Genomic DNA, 27,256 nt, shown 5'->3' with positions numbered 1-27,256 from the left:
TAACGATTCGATTAAGTTACCCACCATATATTAGTCTTGAAATCGGTTAATCGAATTTTGGTTAATTATTTTAAATAGTTCAATTTCGATTTGTTTAAAGGGTCGGGAGGTATAATTCAATGAATCGAACCATGCCCATTTCTCATAAGGGCTACCTTTATATACTATTCTATAATTACATAATCTATAATGTTAATATTATATTGGAGAAGGCCTCAAAGGCCTATGGAAGCCTTTAAGATGAACACGAAAGCAAGTCTCATGTGTCAATATCTATTTTTATTTTGAAAAAATAAAAGGGCCAAGAGAAGTGTCAAGCTCACCATAAGCCTTATTATTTTAATGTCGGCGTGTGTGTACATATCATCATATTATCATCTAGAAAAATCCAACGAATTTTAGGTAGACACCTACCACAAAAGAAAAAGCATGGAGGCCTCATTGACTTGCGGATGTGAAGCGATAACCTTATCCTTCTTTTTCCCCAAATGCGCCTACATACATTTATCTATGAGATATTTTATTCTCACATCCATTATTTAAGTCCACACAACTCCTCTCCACTTCCCAGGGAATTGAAGCACAGGCAAGAAGAAGAAGAAGAAGAAAAAACACCGATAAGTGATCAGGATGCACAATCCTCCACCACCACAAGGCGGCGGTCATCACCACCCTCCAGGTCCTCCGGGACCCCAGGGACCCCCGGGACCTCCTCATCATCATGAACCTCCTCATGGAGGCCATCACGGCGGCCCTCCTCCCCCGAACCCGGGTCCTCCTCCGCCCGGCGGCCCCGGCCCCCACCATCCGCCCGGCGGCCCCGGCCACCACCATCCCCCCGGCCCTTAAATATTGATCAGACCCCGTATAATATATATATATATATATATATATATGTATATATAGAGAGAGAGAGAGGATTGATGCAATCAATGGTTTGTGCTAGTACTGTTAAGAATGGATCTTCCTGTCCGTAGGCTACCTAGGGTTAGGGTTTCCATCACCTACTGCATGCAATTAAGTTTATCCCGTTTATAGAGCTTGCTTAACTCTTAGTTGGCGTCGCTGGAGCTAGGGGCCGGCATTGATTAATCTCGTTGATTAGAAGAAATTAAAGCTGAAATACATATGTATGTAGAATAAAGATTGGCATGTGTGTACGACGTTGTATGTGTCCCTGTTTGTACCGCGTTTGGGAGTAAAAAACCAGTTGTAAAATGCGTAGGGCAAGCTAGCTGCAGACTGCAGGTGGAACGAAGCCTGGCCGCCGGCCGGCCAGCCCATGCATTGTAAGGTGTACGTACGGTTACTGATTATATGTACCTAGTGAATGAATGTAATATGCCCATGGGTGTATCTAATAATATTTAATCTTTGCATATACCTCTTATTATTAATAATTTGTGTATCTAATAATTTTTTTTTTTTTGGAGTTCACTTAAATAAAATTTGATCTTTATCTCTTAAAAAAATGACTTAGGATGATTCAATATATGCAATTGTGTTCATGAACTTAATGGGAATTAATAAAGGCTTAATTGTTACTTGTCCTTAGGGCTTTTAACATTTTTATAATTACAATTTGGGTTTCGATATATGTTGGAGGTATTAAGTGTTCGTTTTAAGAAAGAATTAGGATGGGATCGAGTGAATACTCAAATTAAAAAAAAACTATTTCGCAAGTATTTGATTTTCTCATCCAAGATCTTTGACGAATAAGCCCTCTTGGAAAAAATGTTATACTAATCTTCTAAATATTGCATTTTTATTTGTCCACTAGTTTGTACATATTACACCATATATATTTATGGTACGATCCGTTTGGAATTCAGAAAACACTAAGGAAAGGAAAATGTAAAGGAATATAAATTTTTATGATTGATTATCAAGGAAAGTGAAAAAAGAAAACAAAAACTATACCAAATTTATGAACAAAATTTTGATTTTACTATCATTAATATTTGATTTTTTAAATATTTTTAATCATATTTAAAAAAAACTTTTATTTTCAATAATATTTAATATAGAAAGAAAATACAAATGAAAATGAGTTTCCTCCTCCTTTTCCTTTTATTTCCTTTTTCCAAGTAAAATTCTTGATCCAAACGGACTTAAAAAGTAGTGGGTAAGTAAAATTATGATGTTCGAGTGGTTATTGTAGTGCTATTAAAAAAATAAAAAATCAACCCACACCACAAATTGACAATTATTAACCAGCATGAGATATGGGCCGGGATGGAATAATCAACTGCTTTTACTTACCCCGCATGCATTTGTGAGTATGGAGTTCAGACTTTGAATTTAATTATGTATATTTCATAAAATATAATATATAAAATGATATTGAATTTCTGCCAAACCCATACAAGTTCAAACTTAAATTTTAAAATTCATGCTCTCGAGTCTCGCATACTATCTTAATGGTGTATTCTAAGATTTGATAGATAAGGTCCGAAGAATAATTACTAAAATGTATGTACATTTTGTTAGGGGTGTGCAAATGGTCGGTTTCGTCAAATTCGATTAATTAACTAAAATTTTCAGTTAACACTAATCCCTAACCGAACCAACTGAATTAGTTGTTGTAACCGAATCGTACTTGACTGAACAAACTTTTCGGGTAATTCGGTTAACCGAATTTGCCCGAATAAATTTAAAATTAATTATAAAACTAAATATGTTTGCAAATTTTATTTCTAGTTTACCAATTCCAGCTTAATTAATAAAAGGGTTTATTGATAAAATAGATATTTTAAGATTAAACATTTAAGATTTAACATATATCATATATTAATATTACTAATTTATATTTAATTATTAATTAATTAGTAATTCAGGTAACTTGGTTAGCCGAATTAAAGATTCCCTATACCCGAACTGAAAGTTGAATACCTGAAATTATCTAAATCTCAAACCGAACCGAACCGAACCTATATATTAATCGATTGAACTCGGTCGGTTAATTTGGTTAAACTCGAATTATGCTCATCACCCCTACATTTTGTTTCTCATTATCATTATTAATCATCCAACTATAGGAAATATTATTTTTTTTAATGAATAATGTAAATATTATTGAGGCTCCTTTGTTTGAAAAGGAAAAGCAATAGAAAACAATATGGAACTCAAATTTTTTATTGAAATGATACCCCTAAATAAAGATCGAGAAAATACAATTATGGGATCATGAGTCCCTTCATAGCGGCTTTGAAATTTTTACATATATATGGTGAATACGCCACTAAAAAAATTCTATTCATATATATTCAAAGTTTTTAACACTATATACAAAAGCTTAATAAATTTGATACCGACAAGAAATGAAAAAGCATCTTAATTCCATATTATGATGACCCAAAAATTATACTATACTGCTATAAATATAAAAATAATAGTAAATCTGCTCTAATATCACACTGTGAGGACTCGAAAATTCTACTATATATTTTTTTTATCCACATATTAAACTCTAATACCATGTTATAATATCCCAAACCCTAAGTGGGTACCGAGCTGATCTATTCATCACATATTTCTACCATGCAGCGGAATCATACACATAATATCCCAGATACAATACCAGAGCACTATTGTCATCATAATTACATAAGTTACTCTCTAAAAATAATACTACAATACGACCCCCAGATGTACCAAAAATATCATTATATACATAACCGATCTCACCAGCACTTACTTAAAATAATACTATCTATGTCCTGTCTTGCAGCTCTAGGCTCAATCCCCTCGTGGTCCTGAAATGTTGAAATATTTATTGGGATGAGACATCTCTCAGTAAGATGGAATAAATTATTGTCAGTGTGTAGTGGCAGATGAGTTTTACATATTTAAGCATAGCTATTAAACTGTAACTGAAAAGCATTTCTATAACAATCATAACTCACACCTATACATTTCAAGGTACATATTTTCTACTCAAACATACTTTAACGTAATAGATAATTTTGTTTTCATAAAACTACATATATACATAAGATACTTCCTTTTCTTTCCCTTGATGGTTCTATCATAACATCATGAATTAACCCCGCGTGATCGGGTTGTGCGGCCCGAGGGCTGGACTTAACCATAACTAGTCTATCAGGCTAAGTAACATAACTATGCACGATTGCCCACCCAACCTGGTTCGCCCATCTTACGCTTCTCAACACTTTTCGGGTTGGCACACAATGGGTATCCTACGCTTCTCAACACTTCGGGGCTAATTAGCTCCAACACCGACACTTTCTGAACAGTGTGGCAGCACTGTCGGCTATACACCCAACCTAGTCTGCCCATCCTACTCTTCTTAACACTTCTCAGGTTGGCACACAGAGGAATTACACTATCTGATCATGCTAGCTAGCTACAGTACCGTGCTTTGAGCATACCTAGTTTATCAGAGTTTTGATATCATATAGTACAGTTTATATAATATATCTATAAACGTGATCTCATTTCATAATCATCATTTCATAAATCTGTATAAATCATGTTTTCACTGTCATATCATATTTGTCTTGGTATAAAACTGGCACAGCATATCATACTCGGCTTAAAGCCATCATTCCCTAACTTAGCATAAATTTGTCGTGTCATATTATTGCATAAAGCTGCCATATCATATTTTCATCATATCTATAAAATTCTAAAATCAGTATAGAATCATGTACATAACATTTCCTGTACTCAATATAAAATCATAATATGTTGTATATCGTTATAAAATATTCTAATTGTAATCGTATAGTCATTTCTCATGCCACACAATTTGAGTAATAATTCTTAATATAATAATTACCCAGGAAAAATATAGGTTTTGTTGAAAAATAATATATAACATTTTCTAAGGTTTTCTCAAACTCATAATATCAGGTTTTTCTAAAAAAATTAATTTAATCAAATTCCTACACTTTAACTTAATTCTAAATTATTCTCAAAAATATAATTTAATCAAATCTCTGTAATTTAACTTAATTTTAAAATATTCTAAAAAATTCAATTTAATCAAATCCCTGCAGTTTAATTTAATTCCAAAATATTCTCAAAAATCTAATTTAATCAAATACTACAATTTAATAATCAAATACTACAATTTAATAAATAAACCAAAATTTTCATACTGATAAAATTACTCAAAAAATCATATACAATATTCCAATAATCACATATCATGATTTAATCGGGCGAATTTTTAAAATAATTGACATAATTTATTCTCCTTACCTTGACCTTGGAGTGGTACCTAAGAAGTTAAAACCTAAAATCGGTTCAGATTAACTTACTAAGGATCGAAGTTGGGACCTCGTGGTAGTATTTGATCATCGATTCAGTTGAGTATTGAGGAGGAATCGAAGAGAGAGAGTGGGATGGACAGAGGAGAGAGAGTAACAAGAATGGGGGTATGGGCTCTCTGAAATCTCACATTGAAATCCCCTTTCAATTTTTTCAGGATGGTTCTTTAAGCATCTTGTTTCTAAACTTTATTATATAACATTATATATTTATATATTTATTCCAATTAGTTTTTTTTAATATTATTATTTTATTTGCTTATTTAATTAATTAATTTAATATAATATTAATGAAAATAATTTTTTTCCCTTTTTACCCTTATACACATATTATTTTTGGGATCATTACATATATACATCTACAAATTTTCCACGCTTAAAAACAAAAAAAAAATACAAAAAAAAATAATATAATTATCACTTTACACTTGTACTCAGAAATTGTTGTACAAAATAATTATTACGATGAATATCTTTGTTATAAAAATGAAAAAAAAAAAACCATTCTTTGTATTATATTATTGTTTTGACTTTCCCCAATTTAAATATGAGGCTGGAATTGTGCAAATTTATAGTTATTTTAATTTTTATAGCATAATTTTTTTATTAAATTTGAATTCTGTATAAATTTAAATAAAATAAAATATAGTTTTTACCATAATTTAGATTAATTTAAAAAATTCAAATTAAAAAACCCTTAAATTCTAAACTCTCACAAAATTCAAATCTAAAAAATTTAAATTCCAAACTATCACACAATTTTTTTCACATTGCCATGCTAAAATCCTTAATGCTTCAATGGGTTCCAAGGCCAAGGCACAACTGCGAGGGCAAAATTGTCCAGCAAGTGTGAAAAAAAGAGAGGAAGGAGCAGACTTCGCCCTCCGACCGCTCGTTGCTTCGCAAACCCTTTCTAAACCCTTCCTGTCTCCACTGCCTCCCTCTCTTGAGCTCGTCGTCTGCCTTCTCTTTAACCAGGTATCTCTCTCTCTCTCTCTCTCTCTCGCAAAAATTTGTCATGAAGTAAGAAGTTTTGAATCTATAGAGACCTAGAAATGTTAATTTGAAAATTAAGGGAGAGAAAACCTTAACTGAGCTGCTGAAACTGCCCAACTCGTAAACCCTTTTCATTTTTCTGCTGCTATATCATAAAATTGATAGAACGAGCTTTATTTTAAGGTGATTTAATCATGACCCACTTTGTCATTCTGGTTGTACTGAATTCTAGCTGTTGCTGCAATGCAGCAGATTTAAAAGAGCCATGGATGATTCGTTGTATGATGAGTTCGGAAATTATATTGGACCGGAAATTGAGTCTGATAGGGACAGTGATGTTGAGGAGGAAGATGAAGAATTGCCAGACAAGCCCACTGATGAGGCAGAAATGTCTGACGGTGAGGATGGCGGTAGGGCAGCAAATGGGTGGATAACTGCCTCAAATGATGTTGATATGGATAACCAGATTGTACTTGCTGAAGACAAGAAGTATTACCCTACTGCGGAAGAGGTCTATGGGGAGGATGTTGAAACCTTAGTTATGGATGAAGATGAGCAGCCCCTTGAACAACCGATAATCAAGCCTGTTAAGAATCTTAAGTTTGAGCTGGGCGTGAAGGATTCTTCGACTTATGTGTCAACCCAATTCCTTTTGGGTCTCATGTCTAACCCTTCTTTAGTTCGAAATGTGGCACTTGTTGGGCACTTGCTTCATGGGAAGACACTGTTTATGGATATGTTGGTGGAACAAACCCACCACATTTCAACATTTGATTCAAATAGTGACAAACACATGCGGTACACGGACACAAGAATCGATGAGCAAGAGCGTAGGATATCAATTAAGGCAGTTCCCATGTCACTTGTTCTTGAGGACAGCAATGCAAAGTCGTACCTATGCAACATCATAGACACTCCTGGCCATGTCAATTTCTCTGATGAAATGACAGCTGCTCTTAGGCTTGCTGATGGAGCTGTGTTGATTGTAGATGCTGCTGAGGGAGTAATGGTAAGTGATTTTTCTTTTTTGTTCATTGTACTTTTTCCTAAATCATATGAACATTAACAAACCTTTCCAGTTCCTGTCATCGTGTTTTTTTGCAACATTCTTATCAGCATGACACTTATGTCAAGATGTTGATTAACTGGTCAGCATTTGTCACAATTTGTTGTTGACAAGAAGTAATCTGGAGTAGGGCTTGGTTGGCTTGAGTTTAGTTGTTGAGTAAGATTAACAGGCAACTAAGTTTTGATTCTTTTGGTGTCTATCCAGATTTAAATATATAGAGCACACAAAACTGGCTTGTTTAGCACATGAAGCTTGAATTGCTATTAATTATGCAGGTATGGTAGAATATGGATTTGGGCTATGCATATAAGTGAAAGCAAACAATCCTAATGGTTCAAGACAATAGATTCCAAATCAAAGAAATGCCACCGAAGTAAGATCAAAAGCAGAGATTTATGTCTACTAATGAGTTTACTACGCATGTGATGCCGAATATTAGTGACAAACATATCAAATTTGAGGAAATAAACTTGCAAATACAAAATCAATGTTCAGTATGTGAAATTAAGATTATTTAAATTATTGTAGAGCCAAATTTGAATATGGAGAGGTAGATACACAGGTTATCAAAAGAACTAGTTTAAGAAATATATATTTTTTTCCAAGGTTTCATTGTGCAAAAAAAAAGTTGTTAAAACAAGGAAATCTGAACATTTTTAAATTCTTTTTCATGGTGTTGGAATTTTTAACTAGGGAGATATAGTGGCGAGTGTCTTTGCTGGGTTTTGCTGGTGGTAGCCTTATAAGCAAATAGGATTATATTTGTGGCGATTTCTTAAGTATCCAGACCTGCTCTGATGTAATAATTTGGCGATGTTGTGGATATGCTCTAGGTGCATTTGGGTCATTAAGCAATCAATGGATGGAACTCCCTTGTCAATTTAGTGAACTTGATTGTAATATGATGAACTGACAGATTAGCTTGTATGATCAATGTGTTGCGTGATTATAAGATACCCTGGTACGCTCTTCAATATCTGATATCACCTTTATGCTTCTGAAAAGTCGGGTGAAGTTGATGAGCCTGAATGCTACTGGATCACTGGTATACGTGCTTTAAATAGCCTGGGAGTGCCTATGTTCCTTCAAGTCTGTTTGCTGAGGCCTTGAATGCTTTTGATCATAGTGTTCTACCTACTGAAGTACACAATTAAAGTTAAACTGCTGAATTTTAGACAGGGTATGAACTATGAAGTTTGACACATGCCACATATGTGCAGAAAAAGTCCTTCATGGTCTAGTGCAGCCAATGGAAGGACAGCCTGTGTGGTAATATGAGCATCCATCCATAACCTCTGGCTTGAAAATCATTTACAAGCATTAGAATATATTTATTGGAATCTTGGTTTCACTAATTAAGAAATTTTGAAAAATTTCTGCCAATTTACTGTTTGCTAAATAGATTTGGTTTTCAGTTTTGTAGTACAGAGTTGAATGTAATATCTTAAAAAAAATTTCTATGAGTTAAATGTCACTTTTGCAAGTCAACAAGTTGAACTGAATTCAGCTTTTAAAACATAAGTGGAATCAGTACCTAGTTGTGGCCATTCATCTACAGGAAGTAATGTGCTTTTACTTTTACGTGCAACAATATGTGTGCTGAGGTACATTTGCCATGCTCGCGTGCATTTTCTCGTGTGACAATACAGTTGTGTACATGTACAATTCCTAGTGAAATACTTTCTGCTCTCTGTTGTAATGTTGTCTGAGCTAAATAGCCTTTTATATTGCCAGCAAGAAAATTATCTAAACTTGGTATGAACTCTCTTTATTATGGTTTTTTTGTAAAGAATTTATATGTTTGATATTCCTTGTGCACAGGTAAATACAGAGAGGGCAATACGCCATGCAATCCAAGAACGCCTTCCCATTGTAGTTGTAATCAATAAGGTGGGCTCTTCTTCATTTTTTTCATTGTTAGTAACATTCTGATTTTTAAGTAGCTGCTGACTTCTATGGAGCTTATGTTGTTCCGTTTTTAATTTATTAATTTAATCCCTTATTTTAAAGGTTGACAGGCTGATTACTGAACTTAAGCTGCCTCCAAAAGATGCTTACCATAAATTAAGACATATCCTGGAAGTCTTAAATAACCACATATCTGCTGCCTCTTCAACTGCTGGAAATGTCCAAATTATTGATCCAGCTGCTGGAAATGTGTGCTTTGCCAGTGCTAGTGCAGGATGGTCCTTCACTTTGCAGTCATTTGCCAAACTGTATGTCAAACTCCATGGGATTCCTTTTGATGCTAGTAAGTTTGCATCTCGTCTTTGGGGAGATATGTACTATCATCCTGATACCAGGGTATTCAGGAAGAAACCCCCAACTGGTGGAGGGGAAAGATCATTTGTGCAGTTTGTGCTTGAACCACTTTACAAAATATACAGCCAAGTAATTGGAGAACATAAGAAGAGCGTGGAGACAACTCTTGCAGAACTAGGCGTCACTCTTAGCAATGCAGCTTATAAATTAAATGTGAGGCCTTTGCTAAGGCTGGCTTGTAGCTCAGTTTTTGGTACTGCTACAGGCTTCACTGACATGCTGGTCCAGCATATCCCTTCTGCCAAAGATGCTGCAGCTAGGAAGGTTGATCATATTTATACTGGGCCCAAAGACTCTTCAATTTTTAAAGCCATGGAAGAGTGTGATCCTTTTGGCCCCTTAATGGTTAATGTGACTAAACTGTATCCAAAATCTGATTGCAGTGTTTTTGATGCATTTGGTAGGGTTTATAGTGGTGAAATCCAGACTGGTCAAACTTTACGTGTCTTGGGAGAAGGCTATTCACCTGATGATGAGGAAGACATGACAGTGAAAGAAGTAACAAAATTGTGGGTTTATCAAGCTCGTTATAGAATTCCGATTAGCAAGGCTCCACCTGGTTCTTGGGTTCTCATTGAAGGTGTTGATGCCTCAATTATGAAAACTGCAACGCTATGTAATTTGGATTATGATGAGGATGTGTACATATTCCGGCCTCTTCAGTTCAATACCCTTCCTGTGGTCAAAACAGCTACTGAGCCTTTAAATCCGAGTGAGTTACCCAAAATGGTTGAGGGTCTTAGGAAGATAAGTAAGAGCTATCCTCTAGCCATTACCAAAGTCGAGGAGTCTGGGGAGCACACCATTTTGGGAACTGGGGAGTTGTACTTAGATTCTATTATGAAGGACCTCAGAGAGCTTTATTCTGAAGTGGAAGTCAAGGTTTTGTTTTTATTCTATTGTTCTTTTATGTTCTTATGTTTCTCTCCCTTTCTTTCTCTCTTTCTTTCTTACTTCTTCTTCTTCTTCTTCTTCTTCTTCTTCTTCTTACTTTTGAGTCCTTCCCATGAATTCTAGGTGGCAGACCCTGTTGTCTCATTCTGTGAAACTGTGGTGGAGACTTCATCAATGAAATGTTTTGCTGAAACACCCAACAAGAAGAATAAAATAACAATGGTAGGGAAACACGTTTGTTTGTTTCTCCATAGATTAATATTTAGTCTAAAATATTCTGTTGATTTCTAGATTGCCGAGCCATTGGAAAGAGGGCTTGCAGAGGACATTGAGAATGGTGTTGTAAGCATTGATTGGCCTCGAAAGACACTTGGTGACTTTTTTCAAACAAAATATGACTGGGATTTGCTTGCTGCACGTTCCATATGGGCATTTGGGCCTGATAAGCAGGTAATACAATTGTCTTATTATATTTTTGCAACGGTAGCTGGTCAGTACAGAAACCCTATTCCATAGTTGTTTAATTCCTTGTTGAGCTGGTTTGATCCTTGTAGTTTATTTTTCCATTATTATTATTTTTTAATCTTTTCAGTCGCAGTTTCAACTTTAAAAGTTTCCTTTATAGGGTGCTCTCTAGTATCACATTCCTAATTGAATCCTTTTTTCCTTTCTTTTTGGGGGTGGGGGTGGGGGGGCTTATGCATACAGGGACCTAATATTTTGTTGGATGACACACTCCCAAGTGAAGTCGACAAGAGCTTGCTGAATTCTGTGAAAGATTCCATTGTTCAGGGGTGAGTTAAATTCTATTTACTTGCCCCATGGTCTCAATCATTTGTGGCTTGTAACAAGGAGCTGTTTATGTTGGACAGATTTCAGTGGGGTGCGCGAGAGGGACCCCTTTGTGATGAGCCCATCAGAAATGTGAAGTTCAAAATAGTTGATGCCAGGATTGCAGCAGAACCATTGCATAGGGGATCTGGTCAGATCATTCCCACAGCGCGACGTGTGGCCTATTCAGCTTTCCTTATGGCAACCCCACGGCTTATGGAACCCGTATATTATGTGGAGGCAAATACTTACCTTCAATAAGAGTGAAGCTCTTTTTTTCTTTTCTTTTCTTTTCTAAACAAATTAAATAAAAAAGTTTATCCCAATGGGGCATTCTTCTGAATTGTGGGAAAGATAAAAATGTGATGGTTAATATACAGAGCTTGAGGATGAAATCTTAGGAGAATACTTTTGTTTCTAGTCCTCTCCCCTAAAACAGGGAAAAAGTGTTTAGCCTTTCCTAAAGCTTGTGGTGCTTGTTTTAATTAGGCCTTCAAAGTGAAACATTTTTAAATACCAAATCTGACTCTTTTTAAATTCCTGAGGGCCTGTTTAGTTGTAGGAAATAGTTCTCATTTTCCATTTTTTTAGTTCTCCAAAAAAATGATAAAATCCAGGTTATTTTTTAGTTTTACAACATCTGTAGTAAAAAAAAACTGGGAAACGATAAGAAGTTTTGTCTCTTTTCACTTGTGTTTTTTTTTTTTTTTTTGGTTTATTCTTTGTTTCCTATTTCCAATTTTTCAAAAAATCACAATAATGCCACTGCTTTCTAATTTTCTGCATTAGTATAGGGAAGTTTGAAAACATTTTATTTTATTTTATTGTTTTTTAGATTCTGTTTTTTTTATGTAATTTTTTGGAAAATTGTAAACAAGGTATGATTTTGTAACTATCTAGAAATCTAGAAATGAAAATTGTTTTCCGCAACCAAAAATCCTTTAATTTCTACCTTTTTTAATACAAATCTTGAAAATCTAAAAGTAAGCTTATTTTTCTTATAATTTTTTTGAATGCTAAAAATGGAAAATGAAAATTGTTTTTGACAACTAAATGGTTCCTAAATTTTTTCAATATAAGATCAGGAAATTTTTGTCCAGTGAAGCTGGCTTGAAATCAAGTTGCGAGAAGAAGAAACAGGTTGTCTTTTTTCTAACTGTTTGTTTCATCTGTTTTTGTCACTGTTTCAGATACAAACACCTATAGACTGTGTATCTGCAATCTATACAGTGTTATCTCGTAGGCGTGGCCATGTTACAGCTGATGTTCCTCAAGCAGGGACCCCTGCTTACATTGTCAAGGTTTGGAAACTTAAGTTGCATTTTTTTTTGCCCTTTTTGTGTCTCAATGGACTAGCTTTCGTGATGATGAGTCACTTTGTTTGAGATAAGAGGACTACCGGTAACAGAACAGCATAGGAGATAATGGCAATAGTAAATTAGCGAAACCGAATTTGTGCAGCTGGCTGTGTACCCCTCATAGTTGGGATCTTTCCTTCTCCATGCACATGCATTGTCACTAGATTTACATATTGTTATTATTTGGCCTCTGTTTTGTGAAAGATGTGTAATCACTTTATCTCAGCTGCATGAATATGCCAGAACATTGGACATCATGACTTATATTTTCTCACATTCTAATCTTTTCTTTGGTGTCTTTTTTTTTTCCTTTGGAGCACAGGCATTTTTACCTGTGATAGAATCATTTGGTTTTGAGACGGACTTGAGGTACCATACCCAAGGGCAAGCATTTTGCCTATCAGTTTTTGATCACTGGGCTATTGTTCCTGGGGATCCACTTGACAAAAGCATTGTATTGCGACCGCTTGAACCCGCACCAATTCAGCACCTTGCTCGTGAGTTCATGGTAAAGACAAGACGGAGGAAGGTACCTCACTTGTTTCCCTCTCTCCTAGTAAAATAGAGTTTGTTCAAGACTGTCAGAACACGTGAGACGGGCTTTGGAGCACATTGTATATTTCTGGGTGTTCCTTTGGGACATGTCAGAATGCATTTTAAAGAAAATTTGCACTGTCAAGTGAAACCACAATAAGGAATCTTATCAAATAAAATATTTTTTCCTCAAGTAATGTGCTAGAGTATGGGGGTGACGACCTAATTACAAAAATGTTGAGCTTTGCATTGCTTTTGGCAGGGAATGAGTGAGGATGTTAGCATCAACAAGTTCTTCGACGAGGCCATGGTAGTAGAGCTAGCTCAGCAAGCAGCCGATCTTCATCAGCAGATGATATAAGTGGGAGACTGAAAAGGAAAAAATTGGCTCTATATTTGTGGCATGTTCCGGGCTGGTGGAGATGACCAGTCTTTATTTGGTTGTTTGTAGTTTGTACCATAAGGTTCAGACCTGCAGGCTGGATTTCATCCAAGTTTGTAGCCTTTATATCATTAGTGCTTCTGATGTAGCATCATCCCCTTCATCTTACCCTGTACTTTACTGTTCTCTTTTTCACCTAGGGTTTTTGTTAAGTTGGTCATACTAACTACCATTAATTAGTGGTAAACCAATTATTGCATGCCAAATTCAAATTTCAAGTCGAAACAAATATACCATTTGAGCTTATCTTGGCAAATAAATCCATTTTTCAGATTGGGATTAACTCTTTGTGTGTATGTATGTGTGTGTGAAATTGAGCTCAAGACGAATCTTGTAGCTGTTCAAGTTGAAGGAAACAAAGAGCATCTAAGGTGCCCTGTGATTTCCTCTTGTAAAAGAATGGCAGCCCTTCGAAATGAAGAATTTGAATCGCTGTCTAGAAATTTGGATGCCCTTTTTGCTTTTTCTCCAAGATTTGTCGTAGGGCACAGGGATCAGTTTTTCAAATGGAAGGTACATACTAGTATTAATGTTTTTGTAAATTGTAAATTGTACTCTCATTTAATACGTAGGAATAGAATGGAATCAAAAGGAATATAATCAAAATTTTCTCTTCTGCCAATGTCGTGTTCCACTTTAACCACTTCTAAGTTTTAAATCATAATATATAACTACTAGAATTACTTGTAGAAAATTGCAATATCATATTGTCTTGGTTGAGAAAGAAATTAAAAAAAAAAGATGACAAAGTTGCTTTACTAAACTTTTAATGAAAACAAAAAATAAGACTTAAATTTAGAATTGACAAATGAGAAAAAGATTAAAAATATGAGATTTATAACCAAGATTAGAGTTAACAAAGTTAAGTTTGCACCCAAAAAAAATGAAAAAATCGAAAACCTTTAAGATCGGATAACATCCCAATTAAAGTTTAGAAATGCTTAAAAATGTTTAGGTGATAATGAAATTATATGTTAACTAAATTATTTAATATAATTATTAAAATTAAGAAAATATCGAATAAATGGAGAAAAAAATACTTTAATACCTATATACAAAAGTAAAAGAGATATTTAAGATTATAACAACTATCGTGGAATTAAACTTATGAGTCGTATGATAAAATAGTGGGAAAAGGTAGTTGAGCAAAGGTTAAGGTCAGAAATGAAAGTCTCATAAAATCAATTTGGTTTTATGCCCGAGAGATCTACTATGGAAGTTATATATCTTTTAAGACGATTAACGGAAAAGTTTAGGGACATGAAGAAGGATTTGCATATGGTATTTATTGATAGTGTAAGGACTATAAGTAGAGAGGCTAGAGAATTTTCAATTATAATAGGTGTAATCGAGGATATGCTTTGAGCCCTTATCTTTTTATTTTAGTGATTGATCAACTAACTTGGAGTATCCAAAATGATGTTCCATAGTGCATATTGTTTACAAATGATATTGTATTAATTGATAAAAATAATGGTGGGGTAGAGTTTAAGTTAGAATTATGAATATAAATATTAGAATATAGAAGCTTTAGGATAAGTAAAAATAAAACAAAATATATGAAATGTAATTTTAATAATCGTAGAATGAATATTAGAGATAAAGTTAAACTTGAAAAGGTAACAATAAATAATACTTGTAGATTTTGATACCTTGGATCTATAATGCAAGTTGAAGGAGAAATTAAAATGATGTAAGACATACCGTTAAAGCATGTTGGGTAAAATGGAGAAGTGTTTCAAGTGTGCTTTGTGATCTTAGAATACCCTTAAAATAAAAAGGAAAAATTTATTGGACGATTATAAGACCAATTATGTTATATAGATAAGAATGCAGGGTAGCTAAGAAACAACATATCTAAAAAGTGAAAGTTGCCGAAATGAAAACAATTAAATGAATGAATGATATAACATTGAAAAAAAAAATTGAAAAATAAACATATTTGTAGTAAATTAGGTATAGCTCTTGTAGAAGATAAGATAAAAGTGGAATGACTCAGATGATTTGGACACTCGTAACGTAAGATACATAGTGTGCCAGTAAGGAAGAGTGAGTGAGTTACTATGAGGGGTATCAAAAGGGGAGGGATAAACCTAAAATAACTTGAATTAAGAAATTAAGTAAAGATTTAATAGTCTTGAATTAATTAATATAAATTGTCCATAATTGCATAAATTGACAAAAAATGATTTATATAGCTGATCCCACCTAATGAGACTTAAAACTTAATTTTGTTGTTGCTGTTGTTGTGTTGCAATATCATATTTTGTTGTAATCTCAATTTTTGTCAAGGCACCTGACTAATTCATGATAATAAATTTTGAAATAATTTATCCTAGTAGTTATGTTGAGCAAAAAGAGTACTTTTATCTCAAATTAATAATTTAACTTTTGCATAATTGAAAATAGAGTCTATTTTATTGTCAACTTAATTTTAACTAGAACATACCTTATTTGTTACTTTTATATCGACAAAATTATGTCATAACAAATAATCGTGCGTTAATCACGTAACTTATTTGAAATTAGGGCAACTAATAGCACTTCATGTATAACAATTGCAATTAAAAAATAATACGAAATAAATAATTTAAATATATATTTATTTTTTAAAAAAGCCAATTTATTTGATATTTTGACCACAGAGGGAGGGAGAGAGAGAGAGCGAGAGAGTGGTCTTCAACCTGAGAGGCCTCCCTTCCCGGCAAAGAAACCATACAAGCCGTTACTAGGTAGAGCCTTAGAGGTAATAGACCGGCGGTCCTTGTCCCTAGAACCACCGGAACGCCGCCGCCGCAGCCGCCACCGCCTCTGCCTCTGCCTCTGCCTCCATCACCACCTCCTCCTCCTCCTCCTCCTCCTGCTCCTTTGTGCCCAGAGATTTTTTTGGCTGTTGTTTTCCAAAAACAAAATATGCAGCAACCCAAAACCCAAGATTTAGCTCCAGCTCTGAACTTCTTCCCCACCCTCAGACCCCCCCACAAAACCCTACTCTTCCACCAGATCTCCGTCCTCCTCCTCACCTTCTCTGCATACGCCTCCTTCCATGCCTCCCGCAAGCCCTCCAGCATCGTCAAAAGTGTGCTCGGCCCCGAGCCCGACGCTTATTCCTCAAACTCCGCCGCGCAGGATACTGGTTGGCCTCCTTTTGACGGCCCTCGGGGACCTCATCGCCTCGGTGAGCTCGATCTCGCTTTTCTGGCTTCTTACTCGATCGGAATGTACTTCTCCGGCCACTTCGGCGACCGCATCGATCTTCGGATTTTTCTCGTGTTTGGGATGTTCGGTAGCGGTTTGCTCACCATCGCTTTTGGTTTGGGGTATTGGTTGAATGTTCATGTGCTGCTTTTCTTCTTCGGGGTTCAGATCCTCTGCGGGTTGTTTCAGTCGATAGGGTGGCCCTGCGTGGTCGCCATTGTGGGGAATTGGTTTGGGAAGTCGAAGAGAGGGTTGATAATGGGGGTTTGGAACTCGCATACTTCGGTTGGGAATGTCATTGGTTCGATTGTTGCGTCGTCGGTTTTGGAGTTTGGGTGGGGTTGGTCTTTCGTGTTGCCAGGGGGGTTCATAGTCGTCGTGGGAGTTCTGGTTTTCCTGTTTCTTGTTGTTAGCCCAGAAGATATTGGGTTGGACCGTCCTGGGAAAGAGAGTGAGATGAATGTGGAATTGGATTCTGTGGAAAATTCAGGGAAAGCGGATTCGGAAGAAGCAGGACTCCTTCAGTCTGAGAATTTGGGTCCTTCGGCTGCAATTGGATTCCTGGAGGCGTGGCGATTGCCTGGTGTGGCACCATTTGCCTTCTGTCTCTTCTTCTCAAAACTTGTGGCTTACACTTTTCTGTACTGGTTGCCCTTCTACATAAGACACACAGGTTATTTGCACTTTCTTATAATCTGAAATGAGCTTTGAGTATTCAAACTACCAAAATTTTTTCCTTGATTTTTTTTGATTGTTAATTTCTTCAAGTGTTGCTTGATCACAACATGTGGTGATAGCTTCAAAATTTTACAGTGGCACCATTGTGAATAATAAAATTATGCCTTGGATATCAAAATTGCCTATCAAAATTGACTATGCCTAACGTTTCATGAATAACAAGATTGAGCCATTCATATGCCATGGGATGTCCAAATGTGCACAAATGGTTACCTTTAATTGTTAAATGATAATTTTTAATGTTCTTCGAGAAAAGTTCATCATTTGGTTTGAAACAAATTTGCTACAAACTTGTGTTTGAATTGCAGCTGTTGCGGGTGTGCATTTATCCCACAAAACTTCTGGGATCCTTTCAACAATATTTGATGTTGGAGGAGTCTTTGGAGGAATTTTGGCTGGATATGTTTCTGATAAGATTGAAGCTCGTGCTGTTACTTCAATTATATTTTTTTTGCTATCAATTCCGTGCCTCATTTTTTACCGTGTCTATGGAAGCATATCTATGCTGACGAACATAGTGCTGATGTTTCTTTCTGGATTGCTTGTGAATGGCCCATATTCCCTCATTACAACTGCTGTTGCTGCTGATCTTGGTACTCAGAGTTTGATTAAAGGAAATTCTCGTGCACTTGCCACTGTGAGTGCAATTATAGATGGCACTGGTTCGGTTGGGGGAGCTCTTGGTCCACTTCTGGCTGGATATATTTCGACTAGGGGATGGAATAGTGTATTTTTTATGCTTATTGTTGCTGTTTTTCTTGCTGGTTTGTTCTTAATTCGCGTTGCCAAAACTGAGATCCAAGGGAAGTTGAATGAAGGAAAGTAGCTTTGGGGAAATTTCTGAAGGATGATTTGTGCTTGACTGTCACTTGCATCTTATGAGGAAGCGGCTTTTTTAAAGTAAACAGCACACTGACTGAGAACATTTATAAACTGTATTATTGTATGTGATTTCTGTATCTCATTCTTTGTACACATAATCTGATTTTTTTTTATACTACGTAAACAAATAATATTCATTTTTACCTTGCATGGACAGCATAGAAAAAAATATTTTTCTTTTTCATTATAAGTTCTCTGTTCCTCGCCTTTCCAGTTTAGCTATCTATGAGTTATTTTTTGTGCTCATGCTGTGCCCTACTTTTTAGTTTTTGTTTATTAAATCCTTTGTTCAATGTATTGGATGCTTTTAAGATCAAACTAAGAACAAAAATATTATGAGTGCTATAATGTCTAACCAACCAACAAAACAAACAGCATATGCTAACCTTGACTCATATAACCAGTGCTCTCCTATCTTGTTAGTTGTTATGAGATTGAAACGTGCCAAAATCACGTCCTCAAAACATTGGCGTGTGCAAAATGTTAAGATCATAAATAGCAATGTTTTAAAAGGCATTTGTGAGGTGTGCCTCTTGAGGCATTTTGAGCATAAAACACTCTAAGGCGTAACTTGAAAGGCATAAATCCTCAAATGCGTATGCCTTAGGCAAAACGTCGCGCCTTTTACGCCTCATATGGGAAGGCGTATGACTTTTGGGAGCACCTGATTTAAAAAATATATATTTTTTAATAAAAAAAAATCAGTAACAGCATGATATGGCTTTGATGAGCGTCAAAACTCCCCTCTCTCGATCTTTCAAGCTATCATATCTCTTTGACGACTCCTCCAGCATCTCGTTTCTCTCCGACGAGTCGACGACTCCTTCTGACATATTGTCTCTCTCCGACGACCCCTTTGGAGCTCATGTCTCTTTCCAAGCTTGCATCTGGCTTCAAAGACTCTTCCAGCTTCTCGTCTCTCTCTGACCCCTTCCAACCTCTGATTTACCTCCAATGACCCCTTTCAACGTCCCATCTTTCTCCGAATACCCATTCAGACCTCTCGTTTCTTTCCAGCGGCCCTATATAGTCTCTCATCGCTCTCTGCGACCCCCTGCAACCTCTCTGCTTCGAGATCTCTTCTCACTCTGAGGTCTTTCCTCGAACTAATTCAAGTATTCAACTCTCGCTCTCTCCATTGTTGTTTGTAGCAGACTCCCACGAGACTCTCTGCCAGTGTCTCTAAAACTCAAGGTAGCTGCAGCTGCTTTTGATTTGTTTTAGTTATCACTTTTTATTTTTCAATTTTCTGTTTTAATTTCCTGATGCGGTTGCTTTTTCTCTTCTTTTTCTAATGTTATATTTTTTAACATGCATTGTTTGAGTTTGTTGGCTAAAATTGGCCTATATGATATCTATGTTTTTATTTTTTTCTCCATTATTCTTAAATTTTTCTCATTTTTTTTACTATATATAAATTGATTTTATTTATTAATTATTTTTAAAAATACAATCCCAAAATGCTTACGCCTCAATGCCTTGAGGCTTACGTCTCGCCTCGCGGAGGGTAAAATGCCTCGCCGTATGCTTTCACCTTTTAAAACATTGATAAATAGAAATATAAAACACACAAATGTACATTAGAAGGAACATGTTGTGGTAGTGCAAAGTATTACAACCATTCTAATGAATTATATAAACGTTACATTTGAGAGTATGAATTTTGGGCATTGGATTTGGATTTAGATGAATTTGAAAATTCAATACAATTTTGTATTATATTTTGTCGAAATCCATAGAAATCCAAATCCAAGGCCTCTCCCAAACATAGGGAAAGAGTTGATGAGGACTGCTGAAGAAAGGAGTATGTTGGTCTTAGAGTCGTGTCTAGAGGGGGGGTGAATAGACTCTTTTGCGGATTAATAAATTTTTCTACAAAATAAAGATACAAGGAATTTAAATCACAATATAAGCAAATTGAATAACGCAATAAATAAAGGAGGTAAGAGAGAAAAGCTTAACATCGTACTTTAACATGGTTCGGCCTCTTGCTTATGTCCACACCTTGAGACACACTCAAGGGTTGCAAAATCCACTAACCAATCTCCTTTGAAGACGGAGAAGTCTTTACAATCAGGGAACCAATCCCTCATGCTCACCAAGAGCCGATCTGCGAAGTTTACCAAGAACCCCTTTGATCCAGCTCACCAAGAACCTTTTTACAATCAAACGAGAGTGGAAAGAATGTGGTTGGTACAAGAGATACTCCTTCTTGAGCTGATTGCAACACAAAGCTTTACACTATTCTCTCTAGTAAAGATTCTTCACAAGAATAAAGAGCAAGAGAGATTTGAGCAATGAATGATGAACTAAATGCTTGCAATAATTAATCAACAACTAACAAAGGTATTTAATGAGTGCTAGTAGCTTGTATTTATAGGAAAAGGGGCAAACTAGCCATTTTATGGCCGTTGGGCATTTAATATAATAAGATACTTTGAAAACTAGCCGTTTTCTGCTGGTTGGAGTTCTGTTTCTGAAGCAAACCGTCGACGGTTTCCTATAGGCTAGAATCACCTTAGCCTATTTGCTGAAACCGTCAAAGAAACTGACTTGTTTGTTTCCTTTGGGTGCTTAATCATGGTTTAAACTAAACCGGGATCAAGTATATGAGATACTAATATAGTTTAAAACTTGTCCATATGAAAATACATTTGATTATAGGATATCTTGCATGAAATGCATTTGAAAACTCATTAAGTTTGTTCTAAGGTTTGTTGATATCCTATATACTAGTATGCATATCCAATTGCTTAACTCTTGCTAAATATACTTGCCAGAATCATAGCTACAAGAGTTGCAAATTATTCCTACCTCAACACATCCCATTATACATATGTGACTTTACATTAGCTTTAGCTGGTTGTGTTTGGGTACTTCTGAGTGAGTTTTGTTCTTTACTTCTTGAAAGTTCACTTGATCTTGTGTTTGCTCCAGTATCGTCATGTTGTTCCTGTACCTAACTTGACGTTCAAAGATTAGTTTAACACAGAATCACTAATGGATTGTTATCATCAAAATATGTCATTTAGGATTATGTAGCCACTAAGGCTAACAGAGTACTAAAAAGAAAAGCAGAGAATGGCACTGCATCCATCTCCCACTATTTTTAATGTTGAAAAGGCTTATGACAGTTCTTATAGATCTTCAAAGGTGTATTCTTTGCCCTTATGCTTTTCTTTACTTTATGTTTGTCCATAAGCTATTCCATTACGTGAAAACACTTTTGCTTTTTGAGTTTTGCTGATGATTCTATTTTTTTCTTGGAGATTAATTTGCATGTGTTTCGAAATTGTGTTTTCATTATTGAAAATTATGAGATATTTTCTAATCTTGAGATTAATATGGCTATGAGTGCTATTGCTGCTCTAAGTTTGAGGCCAAAAGTACTTGAAGATTTTGCTGTGGTAGTGCAAAGCATTAAAACCATTTGGATCAATTATAGAAATGCTGCATTTGGGAGTATGGATTTCAGGCCTTGGATTTGGATTTAGGTGGATTTGAACAAAAATTCAATACAATTTTGTATTATATCTCATCCAAATCCACACAAATCCAAATCCAAGGCCTCTCCCAAACATAGGGAAAGGGTTGATGAGGACTGCTGAAGAAAGGAGTACAAAAAAGAAAAGCAGAGAATGGCACTGCATCTGTCTTCACTATTTTTAATGTTGAAAAGGCTTATGACAGTTCTTATCTCCATCTTCAAAGGTGTACTCTTTGCCCTTACGCTTTTCTTTAACTTTATGTTTGTCCATAAGCTTTTCCATTATGTGAAAACACTTTTGCTTTTTGAGTTTTGCTGATGATTGTATTTTTTTCTTGAGGAGATTAATTTGCACATGTTTCAAAATTGTGCTTTCATTATGAAAATTATGAGATATTTTCTAATCTTGAGATTAATATGGCTGTGAGTGCTATTTCTGCTATAAGTGTGAGGCCAAGAGTGCTTGAAGATTTTAGGCATTTAGCTTATCTTACTTTAGGTCTGTCTTTAGGGGGTAATCCTGGATTTTTCTTTTTTCGGGATCCAATTGTTGAGAAAGAGACAGTGTCTGTCTGGTTGGAAGTGATTAGGGGGGTCATGCCACTCTTTTCTACTTTTGTCCCTGTGGTATTCTTCTTTATTTTGAGTCCTTATTTGGGATTTCAATTAGGGTGACTAAGAGGATGGATAAAAGGCGAGGGACACTTAGGGTCACGCATTGGGGACATAGTAGGGATCATTTGGTATGTAGGGAGATTTTTAGTAGGCTTAAGTCTTTGGTCATGGGGATTTCCTATAAAGCCAAATTGGCGATTAAGAATAAGGATGGATTCAAGTAAATGGATGGAATGCAAGAGAAAAGGTATGTATATTGCGCTAGGTAACTCCTTGGAAATTAATTTCAAACCCCCTCCCCACCCCGCTCTGCCCCCCTCCCCCCCAAAAAAAAACAATGAAACAAATAATGGAACTTCTATCTGTTTTTGGAAAGACAGTTGGGTGGGTATTGGTTCTTCTATTACACATTTCCTTTAGCTGTACAAACTCCCTATATTTTCTTGGTTCTGCTCCTTGGATGACCATTCTCTCTCCTTTGTTTTTCATTCCTTAAGAATTTAATGACAGTGAAATAGAAATGTCAAACGCCTGTTCGGTTGTTGGGTTTTGTTGATTCTTTTATTCCTTACTCAAGTTGTGATGTCAGAATTTGGGATGGTGACAGCTCTTGCATTTTATGTTGCAAGGCCTTCATGTTCATTTGGTGAAATTTTCTTTTGGACAGTTTTCTGGATGACAAAAATTCCTTTTAAGTTTAAGACATTCACGTGGACTTAGGCTCTTAGCAAAATCAATACTAGTTGGCTTGTCATAGGCAAGAAAACCTCACAAGACCTTTCGCCTCAATGTTTGTGTGATGTGTTTTTTTATTAATGAAACAATATGCATTTCTTCTTGACTATCAGATAGAAAGTAAGCTATGGAATAATTTGTTTCCATTTTTGCTTCATGTCTTTCTCACTTCCTTGCACTATTTGGAAGGCCTTAGTGATTCTTAGAATCTTAATAAAGTAAACACTAAAAATTTATTGCTGAGTAGGAAGCTTTTTAAGGCTTTATCTCCGGATGCATGTTGTTTGTTTTTGACCATTCAGAATCTGTTTCACTTGTTCTTCATTGCTCTTTTTCGTGGAAGGAGTGGAATAAATTTGGCCTGTTTGGAGAGAATTGGGCATGTGTCCTGAGTTGTTGGAGGATTCTTTTGGCCATCTCTTTTTCAAGTTTTGGGAGGAGTAGAGGTGGTTCGGCGTTGTGGAGGCTTTTTGCTGTTTTGTGGGGGATTTAATTGGAGTGGAACACATATATTCGTGTGAAAGAATATGTGATCTAGGGGCAACATCAAGGATCCGCAGCCATGGGAGAGAGTAGAAGAAATTGAAGAGAGGAAGGAAGGGGAAGGGAGGAGAGATACAAGGGGGAACTCACATTCAATTCTCAAATTCGAATTCAACAATTACTGATGCAATGTGGCTTTCACACACTATTTATAAGAAAGCCTCTTCATATTAAATTACGCATAAATCCTAAAACTATGTTACGTTACAAACATACCCCTAGAATACATAAAAAGACTACAAATAAGCTCCCAAACGCACATAATCCTATGCTAATTAAACTAAACGCATAATTAACTACTAACTAAACCCAACAATCCTTCATCAAATTCTTCTTAAGTATTCTCCAACAAGGATCTTCCTAAGGTCATGCTTCATGTCCTACATGAACTCTCCCCCAGTTAGAAAAAATTCGGCCTTGAATTTTGAAATGTAAGGATTAGATTTAAGAAGCAAACTTGGATTCTTTGAAAGCCAGTGCTTGAGTGTTACAAGAAAGTAAGAAACCACGATCCTTTGGCAGCATCATAGACTTGAATTGAGAATTTGCATCAATGAACTCATTGGGGATGGCAAACTCTACAATGGGAATGTTTGAAAGGCTTTGGCTGTCTTCAAACACATTCATTTCCTTGCTTCTTGTGTCTTCAAGTTGAGTAAAAACAGATTCTTTGTCTTGTTTGGCTGGTAGTGCGGGCTTCAAGATGATCTTCTTACCATTATAGTAGAAGACATGTGTTCTCATGTCCTTAAGTCAAACCCAAATCATCCAACCGAGGAGAACCAAGGAGTACATGGCCAATCTTTATGGTTATGATATCTCACCAAACATGATCAAAATAGTCACCCATTTGGATAGGATCCAAACATCTTTCATAAACATTTAAGGCAGTGTTATCAATCCAAGATATTTCGTAAGGCTCAAGGTGAGGTTTTGGATGAAGTTGCATGAGTTACTCCATTTGTAGTAGCCATATTCATAGGGCATTGTCCATCAATGATGATTTTGCAAACATTTCTTCCACACTTGAGAAAGGTGTGGAAAAGCTTGATAATGTGCCCGAGGTATGATAAATGGCATTCCTTTTTCAAATAATTTGTCGCCATATTACTGGATTTATGCGTATATACGGCAATTATATATCACCAAAAGCCCTCAACACAATTTGACCACGATTCCCAATCTATTCGTGTAAAACCATAAGTTGACTCTCAATTTTCAAGAGCTATCTTCAAGTCAAGTGCAGCAATAAAACCTGATTTCCAATCCTGGCAGTGGCCATTTCTTGCTTCTTGTTTCAAATTATCATGTTTACTTGCAAAATAGAAGATCCAAAATCAAAATATCATGTCGCAAATGAAAATATCGTGGAAGAAACTCAAAATATCATGGCTGAAGGCAGTTGTTTGCAATTCCGGAAGCAGGAGCAGAGTCTGGCAGAATCTCACTCGTAATCGCCAGCGTGTGGAATGCGTGAGCTGCTGGCGAAGGTCCTCAGGTGGATGGTGATAGCCCTCAAAGTTTCAATTCGAAGCATCAACTTGCTTGATCAAAGGGCTTTTGAGCGAGGGAGCTTAGAAAACAAACGCATCTTAGCAGTCATCGTTAAAAAGGTTCCATCTGAGGATTGAGAGTTTTCATGTGAGACGTGAGTACCCACCTGAGGTAGCAGAGTTGCTAGTTGAGTTCTCTGATGTTGTGCCCAATGAGTTACACAATGAGCTACCACCTGTGCGAGACATTCAGCATGCTATAGATTTCATTCTAGGTTCACAATTACCTAATTTGCCACATTATAGGATAGACCTACTGACCTAATGAGTGTGCTGAATTGAATAGGCAGGTAAGAGAACTCCTTGACAAGGGCTTTGTGCGACATAGACTTAGTCCTTGTGCAACACCAGCTTTTCTAACTCGAAAAAAGGGTGGATCTTGGAGGATGTTTGTGGATAGTAGAGCCACCAACAAAATCACCATCAAGTATAGGTTCCTATCCCTAGACTTGAGGGTATGCTTGACATGCTAGCTGGATGTAGTTGGTACTACTAAAAAACTGTCCTGCATAGTGGGTACCACCAAATTAGAATTAGACTAGGAGATGAGCGGAAAATGGCTTTTAAGATGCAGGATATTTGAGTATTGATCCTGCCCTTTGGACTGTTCGATCCCCCTTGCAGCACTTTAATGAGGGTTATGAACATGTTCTGCAACCATTCATAGGAAAGTTCCTAGTGGTCTACTTTGATGACATGCTGGTTTATGCTAAAACTAGGGAGGAGCATTTGATGCATCTTTATGAGGTCTTTTAAGGTCTTAAATTTCCATTTTGACTCAAATTTTGAAGCTCCGAAAGTATGGAAATTTTGATAGAGATTTTGATTTTGATGTTAGTTTCGATTTCAATTTGAAAAAATAATGGAAATCAGTAGTAAATCATGGAATTCTTTTATGAAACTTTAGAAATGGTTAATAGACATAATAACATAAGTTTTAGGACTAATATATTACAAATTAAATACATCCATGCTGTGTATGAGGTGGAAAAGTTGTAATATAATTTGTGTATAAGATAATGTGCATTAAAATTATTCAGTTAATACAGATAAAGTTCTAAATAATTTAAATATTATTTATTATACAAATAATGATAATTTAGACATGAATGCTTATATAAAAAATGTTGTTGCAAGTTTATTTTTCATATAATTTCAAAATCCTTTGTAATAATCTTTTTGTTTCAATAAAAAAATAACATAAATTAAGAAAGAAATTTCACTTTGCTCCTAAATCTCTCATTTGATTACCTAGGTACTTTTATTCTATAATTAAAGTTTTGACAAGTTTTGCAAAAATTTCGAGATTTCGATAAATTTTGAATGATTTGTTGAAATTTTGATGGAAATTATGTAAAACAGAAATCAACCGCCATTTTGATTTTGAGGGTGATGGAAATCGGAAACTTCGACAGAATTTTCAACAATTACATGGAAATTTAAGACCATGGTCTTTATCACCTCGAGGGAAGCAACGTTTTATGCTAACCTCAAGAAGTGCAACTTTTTACAGAGCATGCTGTTTCTTGGATTTGTGATCTCTGTGCAGGGAGTAGCCATTGAAAACTAAGGTATAGTCCCAAGAAGGGGGGGGGGGGGGGGTGAATTGGGTTTTAAAAAGTTTCGTTTAAATTTTTTTACTGATTTACAACCTTTTGTAAATTTAGCAAACACACAAGAATGTTTTTTAATGCTTAATTATACCAACTACTCAATATTAACACAAGCCAATGATTCTTAATAATGTTTATCAATCAACCAATCA

The 27,256-nt window shown here is 35.7% G+C and overlaps 2 protein-coding genes across 4 annotated transcripts; both read left to right on the top strand.

Annotated features, from left to right (window-relative positions):
- Window positions 1–6,069: 6,069 nt before the first annotated feature.
- LOC131157895 (110 kDa U5 small nuclear ribonucleoprotein component CLO) lies at window positions 6,070–14,023 on the top strand. 3 transcript variants are annotated; one of them, XM_058112344.1, is made up of 11 exons: window positions 6,070–6,272; window positions 6,523–7,299; window positions 9,181–9,249; window positions 9,370–10,563; window positions 10,699–10,797; window positions 10,867–11,025; window positions 11,284–11,369; window positions 11,448–11,646; window positions 12,597–12,707; window positions 13,087–13,293; window positions 13,561–14,023. In XM_058112344.1, exons 1-11 carry the CDS (start codon window positions 6,093–6,095, stop codon window positions 13,657–13,659), a joined length of 3,180 nt encoding a protein of 1,059 aa, XP_057968327.1. In that variant the 5' UTR covers window positions 6,070–6,092; the 3' UTR covers window positions 13,660–14,023. The 3 variants fall into 3 exon arrangements, with proteins under 3 accessions (XP_057968327.1, XP_057968329.1, XP_057968328.1); XM_058112346.1 differs by having other exon boundaries at window positions 6,162–6,272; window positions 6,543–7,299; XM_058112345.1 differs by having other exon boundaries at window positions 6,164–6,272; window positions 6,540–7,299.
- A 2,338-nt stretch (window positions 14,024–16,361) lies between these two features.
- Window positions 16,362–18,748, top strand: LOC131157894 (putative glycerol-3-phosphate transporter 5). Its single transcript, XM_058112343.1, has 2 exons — window positions 16,362–17,611; window positions 17,985–18,748. The coding sequence occupies exons 1-2, from the start codon at window positions 16,654–16,656 to the stop codon at window positions 18,500–18,502; spliced, it is 1,476 nt and encodes a 491-aa protein (XP_057968326.1). The 5' UTR covers window positions 16,362–16,653; the 3' UTR covers window positions 18,503–18,748.
- Window positions 18,749–27,256: the final 8,508 nt, after the last annotated feature.

Source organism: Malania oleifera, chromosome 6 (assembly GCF_029873635.1).
Source record: "Malania oleifera isolate guangnan ecotype guangnan chromosome 6, ASM2987363v1, whole genome shotgun sequence".
Classification (NCBI taxonomy): Eukaryota; Viridiplantae; Streptophyta; class Magnoliopsida; order Santalales; family Ximeniaceae; genus Malania; species Malania oleifera.
This window is presented reverse-complemented; position numbering and strand designations above follow the sequence as displayed.